The 17,951-nt window shown below is 52.2% G+C and overlaps 1 protein-coding gene across 1 annotated transcript in view; it reads left to right on the forward strand.

Moving 5' to 3' along the window:
• The window catches only part of CDH13 (cadherin 13), a 1,030,614-nt gene that overhangs the window by 932,051 nt on the left and 80,612 nt on the right, over nucleotides 1–17,951 (forward strand). Inside the window, exon 10 of the mRNA XM_019413211.2 lies at nucleotides 2,064–2,317. Within this exon, the coding sequence (XP_019268756.2) occupies nucleotides 2,064–2,317 (254 nt within the window). The remainder of the gene's footprint in view (nucleotides 1–2,063; nucleotides 2,318–17,951) is intronic.

Below are 17,951 nucleotides of genomic sequence, written 5' to 3' on the forward strand. Positions count from 1 at the left end.
GGCCCTCAAACCCAGGCCCAGATTCTGCTGTGAGGAGCCCTCCGAAGCTAACAAACCAAAGAAACCCCAGCCTGGTGACATTTTCATCGTGGTGGACAATTCCGTCGGGCTAGATTTCGGATTTCACACATGCCCGTGTGCTAGTTAACTTGACCTCCAGAAGCAAACTGCGCTGCCAGGAGCCAGAGCTGGTGTGAGAGAAGCCCTCTGGCCCTGAGGTGCACCCCCCTCGGTCTGCCCCGCACTGGGGTGGGGGAAGGAGGCTCCCGGAGACAGAGCTCCTGCTGTCAGCCCTGCTCAGAGCGCCGAGTGCAGGGTGGTCCCGACCCGGCGCGCCAAAGTCTTCCCCCTCTTCGGTGTCCTAGTTGGGATGAATGACTGTGTTCCCAGCGTGGCGATCCCCCGGCCCCTGTTGGAAATGGACTTCCCTGAGGTTGCGTATTTAGCGCGTCACTCGGGATGGACAGAAGTTAGAAAGGGACGGAGCGGTGAAGTATTCTTGTGTTACCCGGATGGGACCAAATAACGCCTGGGTAGCTCCTAGGTGCCAAGAGCTTTGTATCTGTTAACTCAGAGGGTCCCTCTGGGAGTTGTTACAGGTGGGGGGGGGGGGTCCCTTCCCGTTACAATCAGGAAGCACTCCTGCGTCAGCACGTCAGCATTTCCTCTGCGTGTGCGTGTGCGTGCCCGCGTGCGCGTGCGTGCACTTCGGCGCGTGTGGGGAGCGCTGCGTGCGTGTTGGCTGCGATCGTTACGGAAGGTTACCGCAAGTCAGCCCAACTCACCCAGCGGGTTTCAATCCCAGCTCTTGCCCCTGTGGGGCTCTGCCCCCACTTCCCGTGGCCCTTACAACCTGGGAGGTCATTTGCTTCCTTGTAGTCGAGTGGGAATCAACTCCGTGCACCCGCTTTGGTCCTGTCCTCACAGCAGGAGTATCCGTATGTCACGGGTCTGAGGAGTTGGCTACTCATTCTCCCACGAAACATTAGGGAAATAACTGGAAATAAATAACGTGCCCTCATCAGACCTGAACCTCTCCCCACGCACCCCCAGGGACAGGAAATGTCACTCCTACATCATCTAGTGGTTTGGAAAGGGAGTGGCCAAGTGACTGTCATCTGGCACGTTCTGTGATGGGCAGGACCATCGTATGAATAGTGTCTACAGTGGGGCTTCTTTGACATGATCTGATTTCCTCTGCACAGCAGCTGGGAGAGGCGGGTACTCTGAGACCCCTTTGCAAAATCACCTCGGTGGACCCCATCTCAGTGACCCTGGGGCCGGAACGGTCCACCGTCATGTTGGACGGTCCCTGGCATGGCCATGTGTCTGGTCATCACTGCCTCTGCCCAGTATGTGGCCACCGAGCCCCCAAGTCATGGTGACAATTGAAAATCCCCCCCCCCCGCCCCCCCCCACACACACACTTTCAAATGCCCTCGGGTGGGGAAGGGCCCAGAGGCTTAACCCCAGGTGTTTCCAATCCTCTTCATCCCTTTTCCCTACGAGACGCCGTCCCGGGAAGCGTGCCTGTGCCAGAGAGCTGTAGAGACCCCAGCTTCAGACCTTGTGGCGAGTGAGAGGGAAACGGTGCAAATGGGACTTGGGGCCTTTTCCATTCTATCTCCCATGGTGACAGAGGCAGGGCTGCCCCGAAGCTGGCAAGGCTTAGGCTTGAGTCGTTCATGTCCCCAACCCCCTCCAAGTGTCGGCGTCTTGTGGCTACAGGTCACAGGTAGGAAGCCTTTTAGTGTCAGTGTGGCCAGGGCGTCGCCTAAAGAGATCGCAACGGGGGACCCCAGGTCTCTGGGGCTCACGTAATGTGTTGTCATTTATTTCTTCATCTAAAAAAAAAAAAACACCTTCCATCCCGATTTTTGTATCTGTATGCTTCCTATTCCTTTTGTTAAGGGGGACCCCAAATTGCATTAAGGTTGGCCCACAAATTCTGCATCCATCCCTAAACATCCACCCGGGCCCATGGGATGTCAGAGTGCTTGGTGCAAAGGCGCCTGCCCTTTATAGCAGATTCACATGCTCAGCCTCCTCCCCCTGCTTTCCAGCCTCTGGACTACGAGATCTCCGCCTTCCACACCCTGCTGATCAAAGTGGAAAACGAGGACCCGCTGGTACCCGACGTCTCCTATGGCCCCAGCTCCACGGCCACCGTCCACATCACTGTCCTGGACGTCAACGAGGGTCCGGTTTTCTACCCGGACCCCATGATGGTGACCAGGCAGGAGAACATCTCTGTGGGCAGCGTGCTCCTGACCGTGAATGCCACGGACCCAGATTCTCTGCAACATCAAACCATCAGGTGGGTGAGCGGCTCCCTAACCGGAGGGCGGAGGCAGGCAGGAGTTGCGTTTCTTTTCCGGATGCAGGCCTGGCTGTCCGGAGCAAACTAGCCTTACGGTAAACTTGTTAGTGATCTGGGCGAGTGGGAGGCACAGGGCACCCTGAAGAGCTCCTGGCCGATCGCGTCAGGACCAGGCTGACTCTCCAGGGATGCTGCCTCCACACCTGATGCCGGGGAGGAGGGTGGCCTCCGGGCAGTGTTCCCAAATGGCCAGAGGGGTCTGCCAGTGCCAAGCACAGGCTCTGAAAAAAAGAAAAAGGAGCCACCACGTCTGGCCCCCCCTGCATCTCAGACACTCGACCTATCGTCTCGCCACCGTGACTTTGGAAGTCAGCACTGGCTGACTTCACATACAGATAAGGGTATTGCGAATTCAGAGAGGTTCAGTGCCTAGCCCGAGGCTGCCCAGCCTAGTAGCAGAGGAATCAGACTAGAAACAGGACGGTCTGCAAAGTCCGTGCTCTCTGCTCAGTGCCGTGGACTCGGAAGGGTCAGAGCGGGGGGGGGGGGGGGGGGGGGGGGAGCAGACGTTGCCGGGTACTTAGAAAGGGAACGTTGGGGTTAGGTTTCCGACAGATAAATGGCAAGCCAAACAAACAACAACAAAAAATCGTCTCCAAAATTTCCGTCTTCGTTTCTTGAGCTCTGTCCGGTGCTTAGAAAGAAGGTGTCGTCGTGACAAGATTTAATTAAATGATCGTTACGTAGGGTACTAGCCTTGACCGGCTGCTCTCGTTGGTACCGTGTTTCGCGGCAAGCTGAAATCGACATGCAGGTCCAAACGCCCGCTCGTCTCCGCAAGAGAAAGTTATTAATCTTTCTTTTCCAAAATCTAATCTTCTTCTCGTAGGAGGAACAGGATAATCAAGTATTAGATGCACTTCTAATAAACACGTGTCGTATTTTCCCGATTCGAAACACCTGGAAACGTGTCACGGTCTCCACACAGCCACTTTACCGTGGAGCGAGCTGGCAGACGAGCGGCTCGCGTTAGTTTCCAATCCCAAAAGGGGATTTATTTTCACAACAAAACTTTCTGAAATGCCAGATGAACTAGATAAAGGTGCGAACTGTACCAAATCCTATAATAATGTGACTCTGAAATTGCCCTCTTTTTTCTCTCTCTTTCTCCTTTTCCTGCTGGGTACCTGGCAGAGGAAAGATGCAATTTAAATATCAAAGAGAAAGCTTTCCTTAAGTCCTTAGGTGGGGAAACTGGTAGCTTCACAGACAGATGTACAAATTTAGGATGTCTTTAGGGAAGCTTTCCTGTCACTATGTATTTCTACAGCAGGAGCAGAAGAGGGGACTCTGGGTGGGGGAGAGAGCGAACTTCCACGGGCTTGATGTTCCTGAACCCAGGGCTCTGCCCTTGCTGCGTGACTTGGGATGTTGCCAGTCTTGAAAGTGTTAACTTGGTGGGGTTGGGGGGACAGATGTGGTGACAGACAGAGACCTGGGTCTGTCCAGGTTCTTTGTTTAAGACGAGCTCTGGCTGACTTAGGCAAAAGGAGGAATCTGCTGGTAGAGTCGCTGGAGGGCTTATTGAACATGTTTAGAACCAGGCCCGAGGGGCACCTGGGTGGCTCAGTCGTTAAGCATCCTACCTCGGCTCAGGTCATGATCTCGCGGTTTGTGGGTTCGAGCCCCACCATGGGGCTCTATGCGGAACAGCTTGGATCCTGGCACCTGCTTCGGATTCTGTGTCTCCCTCTCTCTCTGCCCCTCCCCCACTAGTACTCTGTCTCTCTCTCAAAAATAAATAAACATTAAAAAAAAAAAAAACAAAAACAGGCCCGAGATAGCACAGGAACTCGGGCATTGCAGAGTCTCTAGGGGATGGGAAATGATGGGTTGGCACAGCCCGACCTCACAGGGAGAATGAACCACCTCCCGCCATTTCCCACGACCTGTGCCCCTCACCCGCAGGGGCTCACGTGCCGGGGGGCGGGGGGATGTTGCCTGAGCTGCAGTCAGGAGCCTCCCGACTCAGGGTGCCTGACGGTCCACGGAGATGATGCTCTCAGATGCAGGTGGCTGACGGGGAGGGAGGAAGGAGGTCCCATCCTGTGGATGGAACGTGGAACTGGGAAGGTGGGCCAGACCCCAGAGAGCAGGTCCAGCAGATTGAGGGAGGGATGGGATTCTGGTCTGGAGAGGGCGGGGGTACCGGCAAGAGCCAAGCCCCTGAGACGTATCAAGACCAGGGTGCGAGCCACTGGGACAGGGTACAGGCGTCCCCCATTACACCACAGGCAGGACGTCAGTGGAGAAAGCTGTGTGTTGATCACTGGAGGGGAGGCTCGAGGGAAAATGCACAAGTTTGGAATGCTTTGAAGAGCCTCGTGTTTCTACCGTCGGTCACCACAGATACGACCCATGTCGTGAGCTGCCAGGACCGTCCTCGGAGTGGCCTAGCCCAAGGCGGCCTCAATTGATGGGGACGCGGGGACTCAGCATGAGAACGCAGGTGCTCAGAGCATGTCCTTTTTGCATCTTTTGGCTCTGCTGTCCCCCGCGGTCGGCCACATCCTCAGCCCCATCTGTAGGGCCACCAGCAGTGCCGGTCCTCGGCCCCAGCGGCATGCTTCCCAATCGAAAGTTCAAGCCCAGGGCCAGCTTTGGGTCTCACAGAGCCCAGTTGGACACACGGCCCATCTCTGAGCCCCACAGAACAGCAGGCAGGTAGAGTGTGCCCACTGCGGGCCCCAGGTCCCATCACGACCACCAAAGGAGTTCAGGGGGCTCTTCCCAGGAGATGAGAACGGATGCTGTGTCATCAGGACCCACAGAGTCACTGTGACCAAGTCCAATTTTTGCGTCCCCTCAGGAAATACCACTGAGGTGTCTGTCTGTGGCTGGTTTGCCTAAGAGTTCTAGCATTTACAAATTGAGCTGAGCAGTGTCTGGAGAAAGCAAAGTAAGTGTGTGTGTGTGTGTGTGTGTGTGTGTGTGTGTGTGTGTGTGTGTGCGTGCGTGCGCCTCACACGCTTCTCTCTCTGGCCACACTCCTCACACACATCCCTTCCTGCTGGGGCCACACGGTGGCCCAGAAGTGCCCCCGTTTCTCAGCCTGGCACTGACCGGGCCCCCCTGCTGCTGGTTCTGAGCTCATCCAAGGCACGGACAACCGTGTCGCTGACACGTTGATCCATTGTCACAGGAGCCTTTTGGGAGAAGAGTTCTGTTAATTACTTGCCGCCCTTGATCCGACACACTGAGAAGCGCCGTCCCTGAGGGGCTGTGTGTGCAGGGGGTGAGCAGGGCGGCAGGGCGGGGCCAGCCAGGCTGGGACCCAGGTCTCTGACGACCCGCGCTTGGCTGCCCAAAATTCTCCGAAAGGCACGGTGACCTTGTGAGTGGTCCTGTTATTGTTGGCTTAGTGATGCTTTGGGGAGCGGGCGTGGGAAGAGGGAGGGAACCCTTCATCTCAAGGAGCGCTCTGAGTTCAGATGACGGAGGTGCGCATAAGATGCTGTCCCAGCCATCCTGCCCCGGAGGGTGTCCATCCCGTCAGAACCACTGCCTTGAGTTCTGCCACCACGCAGGTCGTGGCAGGTGCCCCTGTCTGTGTGTGTGACTCTGTGTGTGTCCGTGTAGCTTTCTCTCTGTGTCCCTCTCTGTTTGTGCCTGCCTCCCTTGGTATCTCCTTTGCTCTGTCTGTCCCTTCCTCGTCTCCCTCTCTGTGTCTCTGCCTCCCTCTCCCTGGCACCCACCCCATCACTGCCTCTCTGTCTCTCTCATCCGCTCCCCGCTGTCTGGTGTTCTGCCCCGTCCCCTTCCCCCCCGCTCTCCTCCTCCCCCTCCTCCCTCCCCCTCCTGCCTCCCCCTCCTCCCTCCCCCTCCTCCTCCCTTCTCTGCCTCTCCCCACCACCACTTGGTGCATCTCTATCCCCAGATGCTCTGTGACCCCCCAAAACCCTACTTTCACCAGGCACCGGGAGCCTTGACAGGCATGTGGCCTCTTCCCTGAGAGCAGGCTCCCTCGCCCTCAGAGCAGGACACCTCCTCCCCACCCCCAGCCCCCACAGAACTTAGGAACTTCTAACGAATTCCCGTCCTGCCTGGCATCCGGTCTCCCATGATGAAAGGCGGGTCTCATCTCGGCCCCACGTTGGCAATGCTGGCCCCCCGCTAGGGACGCTTTCATCACACCAGGGAACAGTAAAGTCTGTGAAAGGCGCCTTGATCTCTGAGAAGCCGGCAACGTTAAAGACAGGAGGTGTCCAGGCATCAGAGTGAATACTCTCCCTAAAAAGCCCGAGTTATCAAGACTTGTTAAAAAGGCCGTCGCATTGCGCTCTTAGCCAAATCAAAATGGACATCAGTGGGCTGGTGACAGATGAAATTCTTCTTTTTAATGACTTGTATCTTCTTATCCTTATTATAAAGTTAAGATAGTTCATGGAGGAGACTTTTGAAAAGGCAGTTAAGAATAAGGAAGATGATAAAGAATCCGTAATAGCTCCTGTAATACCCTCTTAACAACTTGGGTATAGCTCCCTCAGTCACGTGTGAGGGGGCTTCCGTTTTTATTACCGGAATTGGCTCTCATCACCCGTCCTGTTCTGGAACCTCCTGTGCCTCCTTCCCAGTATATGGCAAAGAGCTTTTCCGTGTCAAGACACAGCCATTATTATTAATTGCTTGGTAGTATTCTCTTATTCTATTACATGGATGTTCTCATTTATTCATTCATCTCCTTGTTACTGGATATTTAGAGTGTTTCCAGTTGCATGCAATTATTTTTCTAAAAAGGTCAGTGGCCATGCTTATAGCTAAATTGTCTGATGCACCATTAATTTCCTGAAGAATTTTTCGAAAGCTCTTCGAGCCAAAGGATGCGTATTGTTAATGCCTTTTGTCATCTAAAAACTTCTTTTTTTTTTTGTACCGAAATTTATATTGTCCCTTATGATTTGAATCAATGTCATGATTAGAAAGCTCCTCTGCTCCCAGGTCGTGTCGATACTGACGTGGTCTGAAACAGAGCCCCTCTCTCCCCACCACCCCGGCCCCCTCCAGACAACGCTCCTGCCTTCTGGGGGAACCCTGTCTCCACGTCCTTGAGACAGGAGCCAGACATTTCTCCGTGACATTTTGGGGTCTCTAACGAGGAGCAGGCTTGTGCAACGGAAACTATTGGCTAATTACTATCAGAAGGAGCAGCTCAATGATGATTATGCTAATATGGGAATGACTGCCCGACGTTCTCCAGCAGCGACGTGAATAGCAGGGACTAACCCTGGCATTCTGTCTGTTGATTTGGCTGCTCTGGGGACGCAACCAGCAGCCTGATCCTCTCGAAGGGCTTGAGAGGACTTATTTCACTGTGTTGCATAATCAAGGGATTTCTGCCGAGGCAACCAAGTAGCAATTCCAATTCTGAACATCTTTCAGACAGAGCTCATCCTGTCCAGGGGCTGCAGCAAACCACTCTGCAGCAGGGACTTTTGCCTACACACTGAATAGATGAGATGTGTGTGGAGGAGAAATGTGGTCCCCAGCGATGTGAAATGACCTATCACTGCTCAACATGTGTTTGGAAAGGATCATGCATCCAGGGAGCTCTGTGAGGGTGTGTCGAGCGGCACCGTATCTGTGAGGATTAAGTCTCGCTGAAGACAATAGGAAAATTCAAAATGACAGTGGCTCAGAGAAGATAGAAGTCTATTTTCTTTTTCTCACCTAAGTCCAGAGTAGCCATGGCAGTGTGCAGGGTGTGGATGGCAGTTCCTCAAAGGTGTCAGGGGCCCAGGATCCTTCCTGCTCGCCATTCGACCATCTCCAGGTTGGCGTCCCCTTCCTCGTGGACTGTGAGGGTTGCTAGTGCACCAGCTTTCGCATCTGCGTTCCAGACAGTGAGATGGGAGAAAGGGAAAGAAGGGAGTCTCCTGTCTTTGAAGGAGATTTCCTGGAAGTCAGCCCCATTTCTGTTTAAATCTCAATGGCCAAGATTAGTCACATGACCACACCTAAGTGCAGGGGACACGAGGACATGGGGTCATTTAGCTGGAAAGAACCCAGCTTTGGAGACTGGGATTCTTTAGGAAAGAAGAAAAGAAGCGTGGACAGCATGAGATAACTGACATTTCTACCGCGAGAATCTTTGAATATTGAAACTTTCTACATAATAAAAAAAAAAAAAAACACAGGATAAACTGAATTATTTTTTAATTTCTTTTGTAATGTTTACTTTTGAGAGAGAGACAGAGCATGAGTGGGGGAGGAGTCGAGAGGGAGGGAGACACAGAACCCGAAGCAGGCTCCGGGCTCTGAGCTGTCAGCACAGAACCCACCGTGGGGCTCCAACTCATGAACCATGAGATCATGACCTGAGCTGAAGTCGGACGCTTAACCCACTGAGTTACCCAGGCGCCCTCAGGGTAAACTTTAAAAGTTATCACGTGCCACGATACTAGATTTTTACACAACCGACATAATAGATAAGCGTGTTGTGAAAAACAACTGTTTGATAAAAGCACAAGGATTAAAGCTAGTCTTTGGTTCGTTCGTTTATTCATTCACTGAGTTTGCTTAGCGGTATTCATTTAGAGCCCAGTGGGGCCCTGACGCTTCTAGCTGTCGTGCATTCACTCGTGCAAGAAACGGTCTCTGCCTACAGCCTCTGGGGAACTTGCAGTCGTGAGAGCAAGAGCATGTCCTCCCTGGGAAAGAAGGAAGGGGGCAGGAGGGCAAGGAAGGCAGAAGATAAATGGTTTCCTGGGGAAGCAAGAACCAGCGGTCCCTAGCTGGGGAGGAAGAGCTTCCGAGCATCACTGTGGTCTCACTTGTCAACAGATTCCTGAATTCCCCAGAAAGCCCACTATCCCCCTGCCTCCGTGCAGGCCTCCGTCTCCTGGGAATTGGGTGCCAGCCCAAACTGGCAGAGATGTCCACCGTCCACCCCCCTGCCCCCTGAGACACGTGCTTGGGAAGCCTAGCGTTGTTCTCTAAAAGTTCACCAAAAGCACCGCCACCAAAGCCATTTAGTTCCTACAACCCTGTAAATGAGACCTTTCTCATCTCCCTTGTTGCTGATAGGGAAAGCAGAGGCCTCTGAGCCCCCCTCTGTGGGAGGAGAGCGGGCAGAGGTGTGCGGAGGCCCGCTGAGAGCCCCGGGGGGCTTTGCTGGCACCCACTGAGCCCAGAGAGGCGGCCCTGACCTTGCGACTGCACTCCCCGGGCTCTCTAGACATTCAGCACCAACTTTCTCATGCTTTACTGTCATCCCCGCCCTAATCCCCCAGTCTCCAGTACCATCACAGAATTACGCACTGCAGGCCCAGCGCCTGGACCTTCATATTCTCCAGGGACCTACCAAGGTGCCAGGGACCTGAACATCTAGCCTATTGTCTCCACGATTTGAAAAGAAGACAGCAACGCTGAAATTAACGAATATCGAGCGCCCAGAGCATCATGACAACCTTTTCAAATTTACGATCGGCGAACCCGTCTTTACCTTTGCAGGCCGTCTGTAGGGCCCCCCTGGCAGGAATGTCTGAGCGTGCACTAGAGAAACCATAGGGGATTGTAGATGAGAATATTCCCGGTCGCCAAATAAGGCCAAAAGCAAAAGCAGAAACGTTGTTTCAAACGTTCTACAGGAACAAAATGTGTTTGCAGGGTGGGTACATTCCAGGGTATTTGGTAAGACTTGGGCTGAGGCCACCACAGGCAGAGAAGATTCTTCGAGGCTGGAAATTTTTGAGACGGTCGCCGCCCGGCCAGGGCCAGGCAGATGGGCGAGCTGGGTAAACAGGCACAGATTGGTGGCAGCCGGGTTGCAGCTGTCTGTGCATAGACATGTTTGTGCATAAGCAGGCGTCGTTTATCGGTATTATTATTATTGTTATTCACCTTCCGATATCGACGAATGCCCACTACCCATGACAGCATCTGCACGTGGCCTTGTTTTAAAGCAATCCCAGGAGTGAGGGCTGAGCGGGACAGACAGGCCTCGGACTGGACTTCCCACGGCCAGGAGGGTTGCAGTCGGGAGCCGCGCCCATCAGCCGGCCCTTCTTCTGGAGCCTTGATCCAAACTGAGCCTGTGCTTTGGACACAGAATACCTGAATCAGATCCAGAATAGATCCTCGTCTCTCTGAACACTGCTTTGCCCACTTTGTCCTCATGTCCTTGAGTCTTTTTTCAGTCATTTCCTTTCTTCTCCCCTTTTGGACATGGAGGCCTTTTAGCTCCGGGGTAGAGTCCGTTCATGGGCTCAAGCGGATACAGGAGGCCCCTTGCACTGATGAAAAGTCAGCCCCCAGTGATTTGTTAAAATGCCCCGTTTCAGTTTGCGCTGCTATTCGTGCAAACCCTTTTAACACCTTGTTTAATCTAATATCGGAGCCCATTCAGAGCAAATCACCAAAATGAGGGCAAATCGGGTGAAAAACCATGGGCTGTCTACGGGACATTTTGTTCTGTATCTTCTAAGATCTTTGGAAGCAGATGTCAAAACTTAGTCCACTTGGAAGTGTGGATTTTGTCATCACTGACATTTTCAGGAACACACAAGCTCAAAATGTATAGTAGCGTACCATTTATTGGGCCGGAAAATGAAGCTTTCAGGCTCCTTTTTATTTAAAAAAAAAAAAAAAAAAAAACAGATTTCAAAACCAGATTTAAGAGTTTCATTTGGGGTGACTCCCACCTGTTAAATTTTAATCAGAAGTTAAAGGCTAAATAATAACAATTCTACCTGGGGAAATTAACCGAAGAGCCTCCCTCTACTAAATTATATTATTAACGCTTCGTCTTAATTAAATGTGGCTACTGACCTCGATAGCAGGATTTGGAGTGAGGTCCTTTCTGTTTTGTTTTGTTTAATGAATGATTCTTTTCTCGAGTCAACAAACACAGAGCTTGAAATGTAAATGAATTGTTTACAGTGGCGCCTTTGTAGTTTTTAATTAAAGTGCTGCTCTTCCATTGGAAGTTTATGGTGGCAATACATTTTATTGCCTACTCCGCTGTGGAGTTTTTAATTATTTATGTAAATGTATTAGCACAGCTGACTCTTATTTTCAGTGGTCAGATTTTGTGTTATGAAGATGCCAGTGGAAAACAAGGTCTAATAAATTAAACAACCGAAGTTTTAAAGATTTAACATCTTCCGCGGCTAAAAATAGAATTCTGGCTTTTATCATGATCCAGGGGTGGAAGGTTTTCATTATTAACCTCAATTAGAGGCACTCGATTCAGTTGACATGAAAAGAGCTGACCATTTGGATAAACAATGGAAAAGTCATTTTACAATCCAACCGCCTTTCTAACATCCATCTACACGGGTTGTTCTAAATCTGCCACGGGCCAGACTTTCATTACTGAAAGCATGGTTTTTGAATTGGTTATATTTGAATATAATTATGACGGTCATCCTTGCCTGCCTGAGAAATTAATTCTCATAGCCAACATACAAAATATTGACAAACGCTAATATGGTTTCTTGCCCACTGTTTTCGAAGCTGTTAAATCTGCTTAGCTGGGTGTTTTGTTGTTGTTGTTGTTTTAATTTTAATAAAGGCGTTTGCAATAGACCAGCGTTGCTGCAGACGCTCCCCGTATCATATTGATTGAGAAAGCCGTACGTCTCAGGATGGCAAGAGAAGTCAGCCGAGTGGAGAGGAGCAGGCTTATTTTATGGGTGCTCTTTGTCAATCACCAACACCAGGCAGCCCCCGAACACATCTAGGGGGCGTCTCGTGAAGGGCTCATCACGACCTTATACTAACGCAGGTAAATAACCGTAGACAGCGAGCCACACAGCTAATTCAAGAAGCGTGTTTCAACAACAGCTCCCAGTTTGCATTTTCAAGTGATGAGGCTCTAAACTGTCGTCCTCCCACATAGTTTAATTCAGGGGGTTCCTTGTGTATCCTAACAGTGGGTTTCAGGAGAAGATCAGACCTCGTAGAGCCGGCTCGGAACAGCCTCGCATGCCTGTGCGGAGTGGGGCCTCTGGATCTGGACTAGGGTTGGGCTGGGATAAGCCAGCTCTTCAATCATTGAATCACTCATTCATTCCACGGGTTTCTGATGAGCACTTATGACACGTCGGCCCTTTTCTAGGCACTGGGGACACGGCAGCAACACAAACAGTTAAAAAGATGTGTCGTCATGAAGGTTATAGGCCAATGGCAGAGGGGGAGAGGAAGCAAACAAGAAAACAAACGAGCAAAATGAATAGCATAGTAGTGGGCGGTCAGTGCAAAGAAAGAAAAAAGGCAGAAAGAAGTGAAGGTCTGAAAGTCGCCGATGGCGTGGCATTTCGGTAACGAACTGAAGGAAACGGGTGAGCCGTGCACGTATCTGCGGAAGAGTGGTCCAAGCCAGGGGCGGGGGGGGGGGGGGGGGGAAGACAAGTGCAAAGGCCCTGAGGCAGGATGTGCGGAGGTATGGGATACAGGGGGTGAGGTATCACTGGGTCTGGTGCAGAGTGGGTGAGGTGGGGAGAGGAGATCAGAGGTGCACGGGGGTAAAGCTTTTACTCTGAATAAGACAGGAAGTTAAGCCGTGGTGGCTTTAGAGAAGAGTAAGTGGGGAGGGGTGGTGGGGAAGGGAGACGGCAAAGACCAGTGGGGAGGATCCTGCAATAAGCCAGGTAGGTGAGAGGTGGCACGGCTTTGGACTTCGCGTTGGCGGTATGTGCCGTGAGAAGAGGCCTTACTGAATGTGTCTGGAAGGTGATGGCAGTCGGGTTGTGCGGACCAACCACGTGTGTGAGAGAGAGAGAGACACACACACACACACACACACACACACACACACACACACAGATGCCCAGGTTTTTGTCCTAAACAACTGGAAGATGGGGTGGATGGTTATGAAGCAGACAGGCTCACTAGGGAAGGGACTCGGAGGAGGTGTCAGAAACTCAGTTTTTTTTGTCTGTTTACTGTTCATTTATTTTTGAGAGAGAGAGAGACAGAGCATGCGTGGGGGAGGGGCAGAGAGAGAGGGAGACAGAACCTGAAGCAGGCTCCAGGCTCTGAGCCGTCAGCACAGAGCCCGACACGGCGCCCGAAATCACGAACCGTGAGATCGTGACCTGAGCCGAAGTCGGACACGTAACCGACTGAGCCACCCAGGCGCCCCAGGAACTCGGTTTTGATGGTACTGAGTTTAAGGCAGAGACAGGGAGCAGGGATGGACAGCAGGCAGGGTCTGGGCTAGTCAGAAAAGTCTGGGTGTCGTGCACATCCACATGAAACTTAAATGCCCGAGTCTTTGAGATTCCCCCAGAGGTGAGGAGGCCCAGGGGTGGCCCTGCCTGGCATGTTCTACATGAGGCCTGCCTCCTGAGAATAAGTGAGCCAGCCGCAGTTAAATACAACAGGTCTTGCTCTTGCCCGGGCAGCCAGACCTCAAAGCAGCAGAACCAGAGTCTACACAGGTACCACTTTCTGGACCCAGGATGGAGTGGACACTCAGCCAGCGGCCGATGAGCCTGGCTCTGCCCATCTCCTTCTCTCCGGCCACCAGCATGTCGTGCCCTCTGCCCGGGTCCAGTCCTCTGCCGCAGTCAACCTAAGTTCGCCTGTTTCTTACAGCCGCGCTGATGTGCTCGCGGTCATGACAGAGTAGCTGGCATTTACTTTGTCCCAGGCTCTGTTCTCTGTGGCTCGTATGCTCGGTCACATGTAATTTCCCAACAACCCTGTAAAGAGGGTGCCTCGGTTACCCCTCTTCAGAGGTGAGGACGGTGAGGCTCAGCAAGATTCAGGAACACCCCCAGAGGCACACGGATTCCCACGCAGGAGCTCCGGCTGTGGGACATACCTCGCACCTTCCTGCTCCGCTGCCCCCAGACCAGACTCTCGCTGGAGAAGCTCAGCCCTCGGTGTGCATTTGCCAAAAACTTCAACAGCCTTGCTCTATCAGACTCCACTTCTCAGAACCACCCTGCACATTCTGTTTCTGATTTTTGCTGATCGCCCCGAAATCGATGACACCCACCAGTGCCGAACACCCCACTGAGACCCTCTGTTGCCCAGATGTCTGGGGTGGGGAGGCGGCCCAGGCAGGGCTGCGTGGGTAGAAGTGGCCGAAAGCCCTCAGGGTTTCGTGCGTGCGGGCACCTTCTCGCCACCATCATCCGGCAGGGACGCCTCCGTCCCTGGGTTTCCCTGTTTCCTGTGCTTCCTGCTCGTACGGCTGCCTTCCCAAGAACAAGGCTCCATCATCACATCACTTTCGATGCTGCCAGGCTTTGCTGGAGGAGGTTAGACAATCACAAAGGTGAGACGTGTTTTCCCAACGCGTGCAGGGGAAACAGACGTTGACTTCTCGCTCCATTGGAGAATCAGTCTTGTCTCCAGGGGCTGCCCCAGAGGGCCCCCCGGGTCTCACGTGGCCTTGCAGAGAGGGCTGCCACAGCCCCGCGGCTCTCGTGGCTCTGCCAGTCCGGTGCCCTGAGTTCAAATCCCCACCCATACGCTTCCAGGCGTGTAACCTCGGGCCGACATCAAGTTCCTCCAGCCTCAGTTTCCTCTCTTATAAAGTGGGGGCAATAATGTCTGGGCTGCAGGGTCACTGTGGAGGGTAAAACAGATAATTCAGGAGAAGCGCTTGAAGCACAGTGCCTGGCACATAGTAGGCACTCAATGAACCGATTAGCATTCTTGGCCAAGAGTTTAAGCGTAGCCATTCTCTAAAGGAGGCTCTTCAAGAATGAGAAGGATGTTTTCCTACAATCCGTGGTTTCCACGCATTGCAAACTTACAATAAGCAAGTCTGCGGAAACACTTACTAGGGTTATTAGTGGAAATGAGTCACAGCTCCCAGGAACGATGGCACATCCACAGCCAGGCCAGGGTATCTCACTGCTAAAAGCCTCATCATGATGGCAGTCTCCTCCTCATTCCCGGGGAATTGAAGGTAGCAGAAAGAAGTTTCTGAAGGCTCAGCCTTGTCATCTGCCGTTTGCTTGCCTGCAAGCAGTCCTCAGAGATGACGGGGCACGTGGACGCGTGGTGAGCAATTATTAAACACACGTTGCAAACAACTGATTTTTGAAGGTTTGCAGCTTGGCTTTTCGGGGGACAGGTACGCTCGATCTTGCAATCTTTCTAGAGCATACGTGTAACAGTCCTATTTTCTGCTAGTACAAACGGTTCCTGGTTCGGGTATCAGGATTAAATTGATCCGTAGGTTAAGATGCTCTGCAAAGCATATGACGCCATGCAAATAACACCATAACTAGGAGAGACTGTCCCCCAGGCAAGCTGAGGACCTGGTCGAATGTCTGAAGGGAGATGAAACAAAGGAGACTTAACAGTGAGTAGGAGAGGGCGTTACATTTCAGGACCTCCGATTGGTGACTTCTGGTGCAGGGTCTGTCGGGATCCGTGGCTGCAAGCAGCAGAAACCAGCATCAGCTACATTACGTGGAATAAAACAAGAATTGACGAGATTGATTTTGGGGGTCACAGAAGGGCCGGGAGACCAGAGGAGAAGCTGGGAAAAAAATGAGTGGTCACCAAATGGAGCCAGAGAGGAGAGACGATTGAGGCTGCTGCAGTCTAACTCAGCCTGGCACTGGAGCACTTGAGTTAGACCTCCCAGGGCAAGAGCATGATGCCCCCAACCCCCCCCCCCCCACACACACACACACGCACACACACACGGAGAGCATCAGATTCACTGGAGCTGACCCACTCCCACTGTATCCAGGAAAGAATGGGAGCTCGACCACGACCACCCACGACCACCCAAAACAGGGGTCTGCCCAGAGAGGAGGCCCGGGGTGCTGGGAGGAATCAAAAATATGGCGAACAGCCCGAATGACGGATATCCACACACCCTTCCCGTGAATCTGAGTTTTCCCGCCATGCCCCGGATGATCCATGCTGGGCACTCGGGCCACGGCTGTCCCCGGACGCACGACGTGAGGGACACACGCTGGCACACAGAGTAATTGCGCTGAGAGTCTCTGTCTCAGAAGGAGCACAAGCCCTGGACGGGAGCAGGGGTGTGGCTCCGGAGGGCTGGGCAGCCCAGGGCCGCTCGGACAGGGGGCGGTGAGCGACGCGTTCCCCTGGGGAGGACACTTTTAGGGAGCACCAGAAAACTCAGCCATCAAGACAGTCTTTTAATGCAATATTTTTTTTATGTCAAAATTAACACAAAAATTCATGTTAAACAAAATATCACATCTGTAAGTAAAGTAGGATCGATGTTGCTGATTTTCTTCCACCTCTGATATGACCGGGCACAGAAGGTGAAGGCTCCTTGGGGCCCGCTTCGTCTGTAAATTTAAAGGGTGGGATCGGGGCGCAGAACCCTCCTCACCCATGGAAATCCATACCTGGGCTCAAAAGGAAAGCAAGAGAAACCTGTGGGTCAATAAATAATGTTTAAAATGATTCAGGAAAAGGAATAAAGGAGTAGGAATTGTGAATGAAAATAAAGCAGAATGACATAGGAAAGGCAAATGTGAAAAGCAACTAAACGCAGCATCTGTAGATGTGATGGTGCGATATCTCGTTCCCACGCTGGGCACCCCAGAAGTGGGTGTGGCTCTCCCCATCCTACAGAGGAACAGAGGTACCCAGATATGCTCAGGGTTGAAAAGTTAGTGAGTGGAAGGGATGGAAGTCAAATTCACATATGCTTATGCCAAAGAGTTTTTTAACAAGGAAAGTATTTCTTTTGCAAGAGGAGAAATCATCATTTAAAAACAAACAAACAAAAAAAAAAAAAAACGCACCCAGCAGAACCTACTGCCTCCTTCAGATCGCATAGAATGATTCTCAAATTCTCTTCCGAGTGGGATTTTTATTTCACGAGCTAAGCTGAGGGTCAGGGTTCAGAGGGTCAGTTTTGTCTCTATTCTGCGCTTGAATTCTTTGTGTCTGGGGTTTCTTTTAAAATGTGTAGAGACAGTGGGGCGCCTGGGTGGCGCAGTCGGTTAAGCGTCCGACTTCAGCCAGGTCACGATCTCGCGGTCTGTGAGTTCGAGCCCCGCGTCAGGCTCTGGGCTGACAGCTCGGAGCCTGGAGCCTGTTTCCGATTCTGTGTCTCCCTCTCTCTCTGCCCCTCCCGCGTTCATGCTCTGTCTCTCTCTGTCCCAAAAATAAATAAAAAACGTTGAAAAAAAAAATTTTAAATGTGTAGAGACGGGAGGACCAGAGGGGCCAGCAGAGTGAGAAGTGAAAAAATGGCTCTTATGGCCCTGGCTGGCGTCCTTCTGAGCGTCCTTTATGGGACACCCACAAATGAGCTGTTCTCTGGAAATGGAGGTGAGCTGTTCTCCCAGGAGCCACCCAAGAGCAATGACGGGCCAGTGATTCCTGTCAGATGCTTCACCCTTGCTGTCTAAAAATTAAACATCTCTGGGGCTCCTGGCTGGCTCAGTCAGTTAAGCGTCCAACTTCGGCTCAGGTCACGATCTCGTGGTTCGTGGGTTCAAGCCCCGCATCAGGCTCTGTGCTGACAGCTTGGAGCCTGGAGCCTGCTTTGGATTCTCTGTCCTCCTCTCTCTCTGCCCCTCCCCCGTTCATGCTCTGCCTCTCTCTCTCTCTCTCTCTCTTCCTCAAAAATAAATACACATTACAAAAAATTTTTTTAATGAATAAAAATCTT

The sequence above is a fragment of the Panthera pardus genome, unplaced genomic scaffold, assembly GCF_024362965.1.
Source record: "Panthera pardus isolate Hobbes unplaced genomic scaffold, ASM2436296v1 HiC_scaffold_19, whole genome shotgun sequence".
NCBI classification, from domain to species: Eukaryota; Metazoa; Chordata; class Mammalia; order Carnivora; family Felidae; genus Panthera; species Panthera pardus.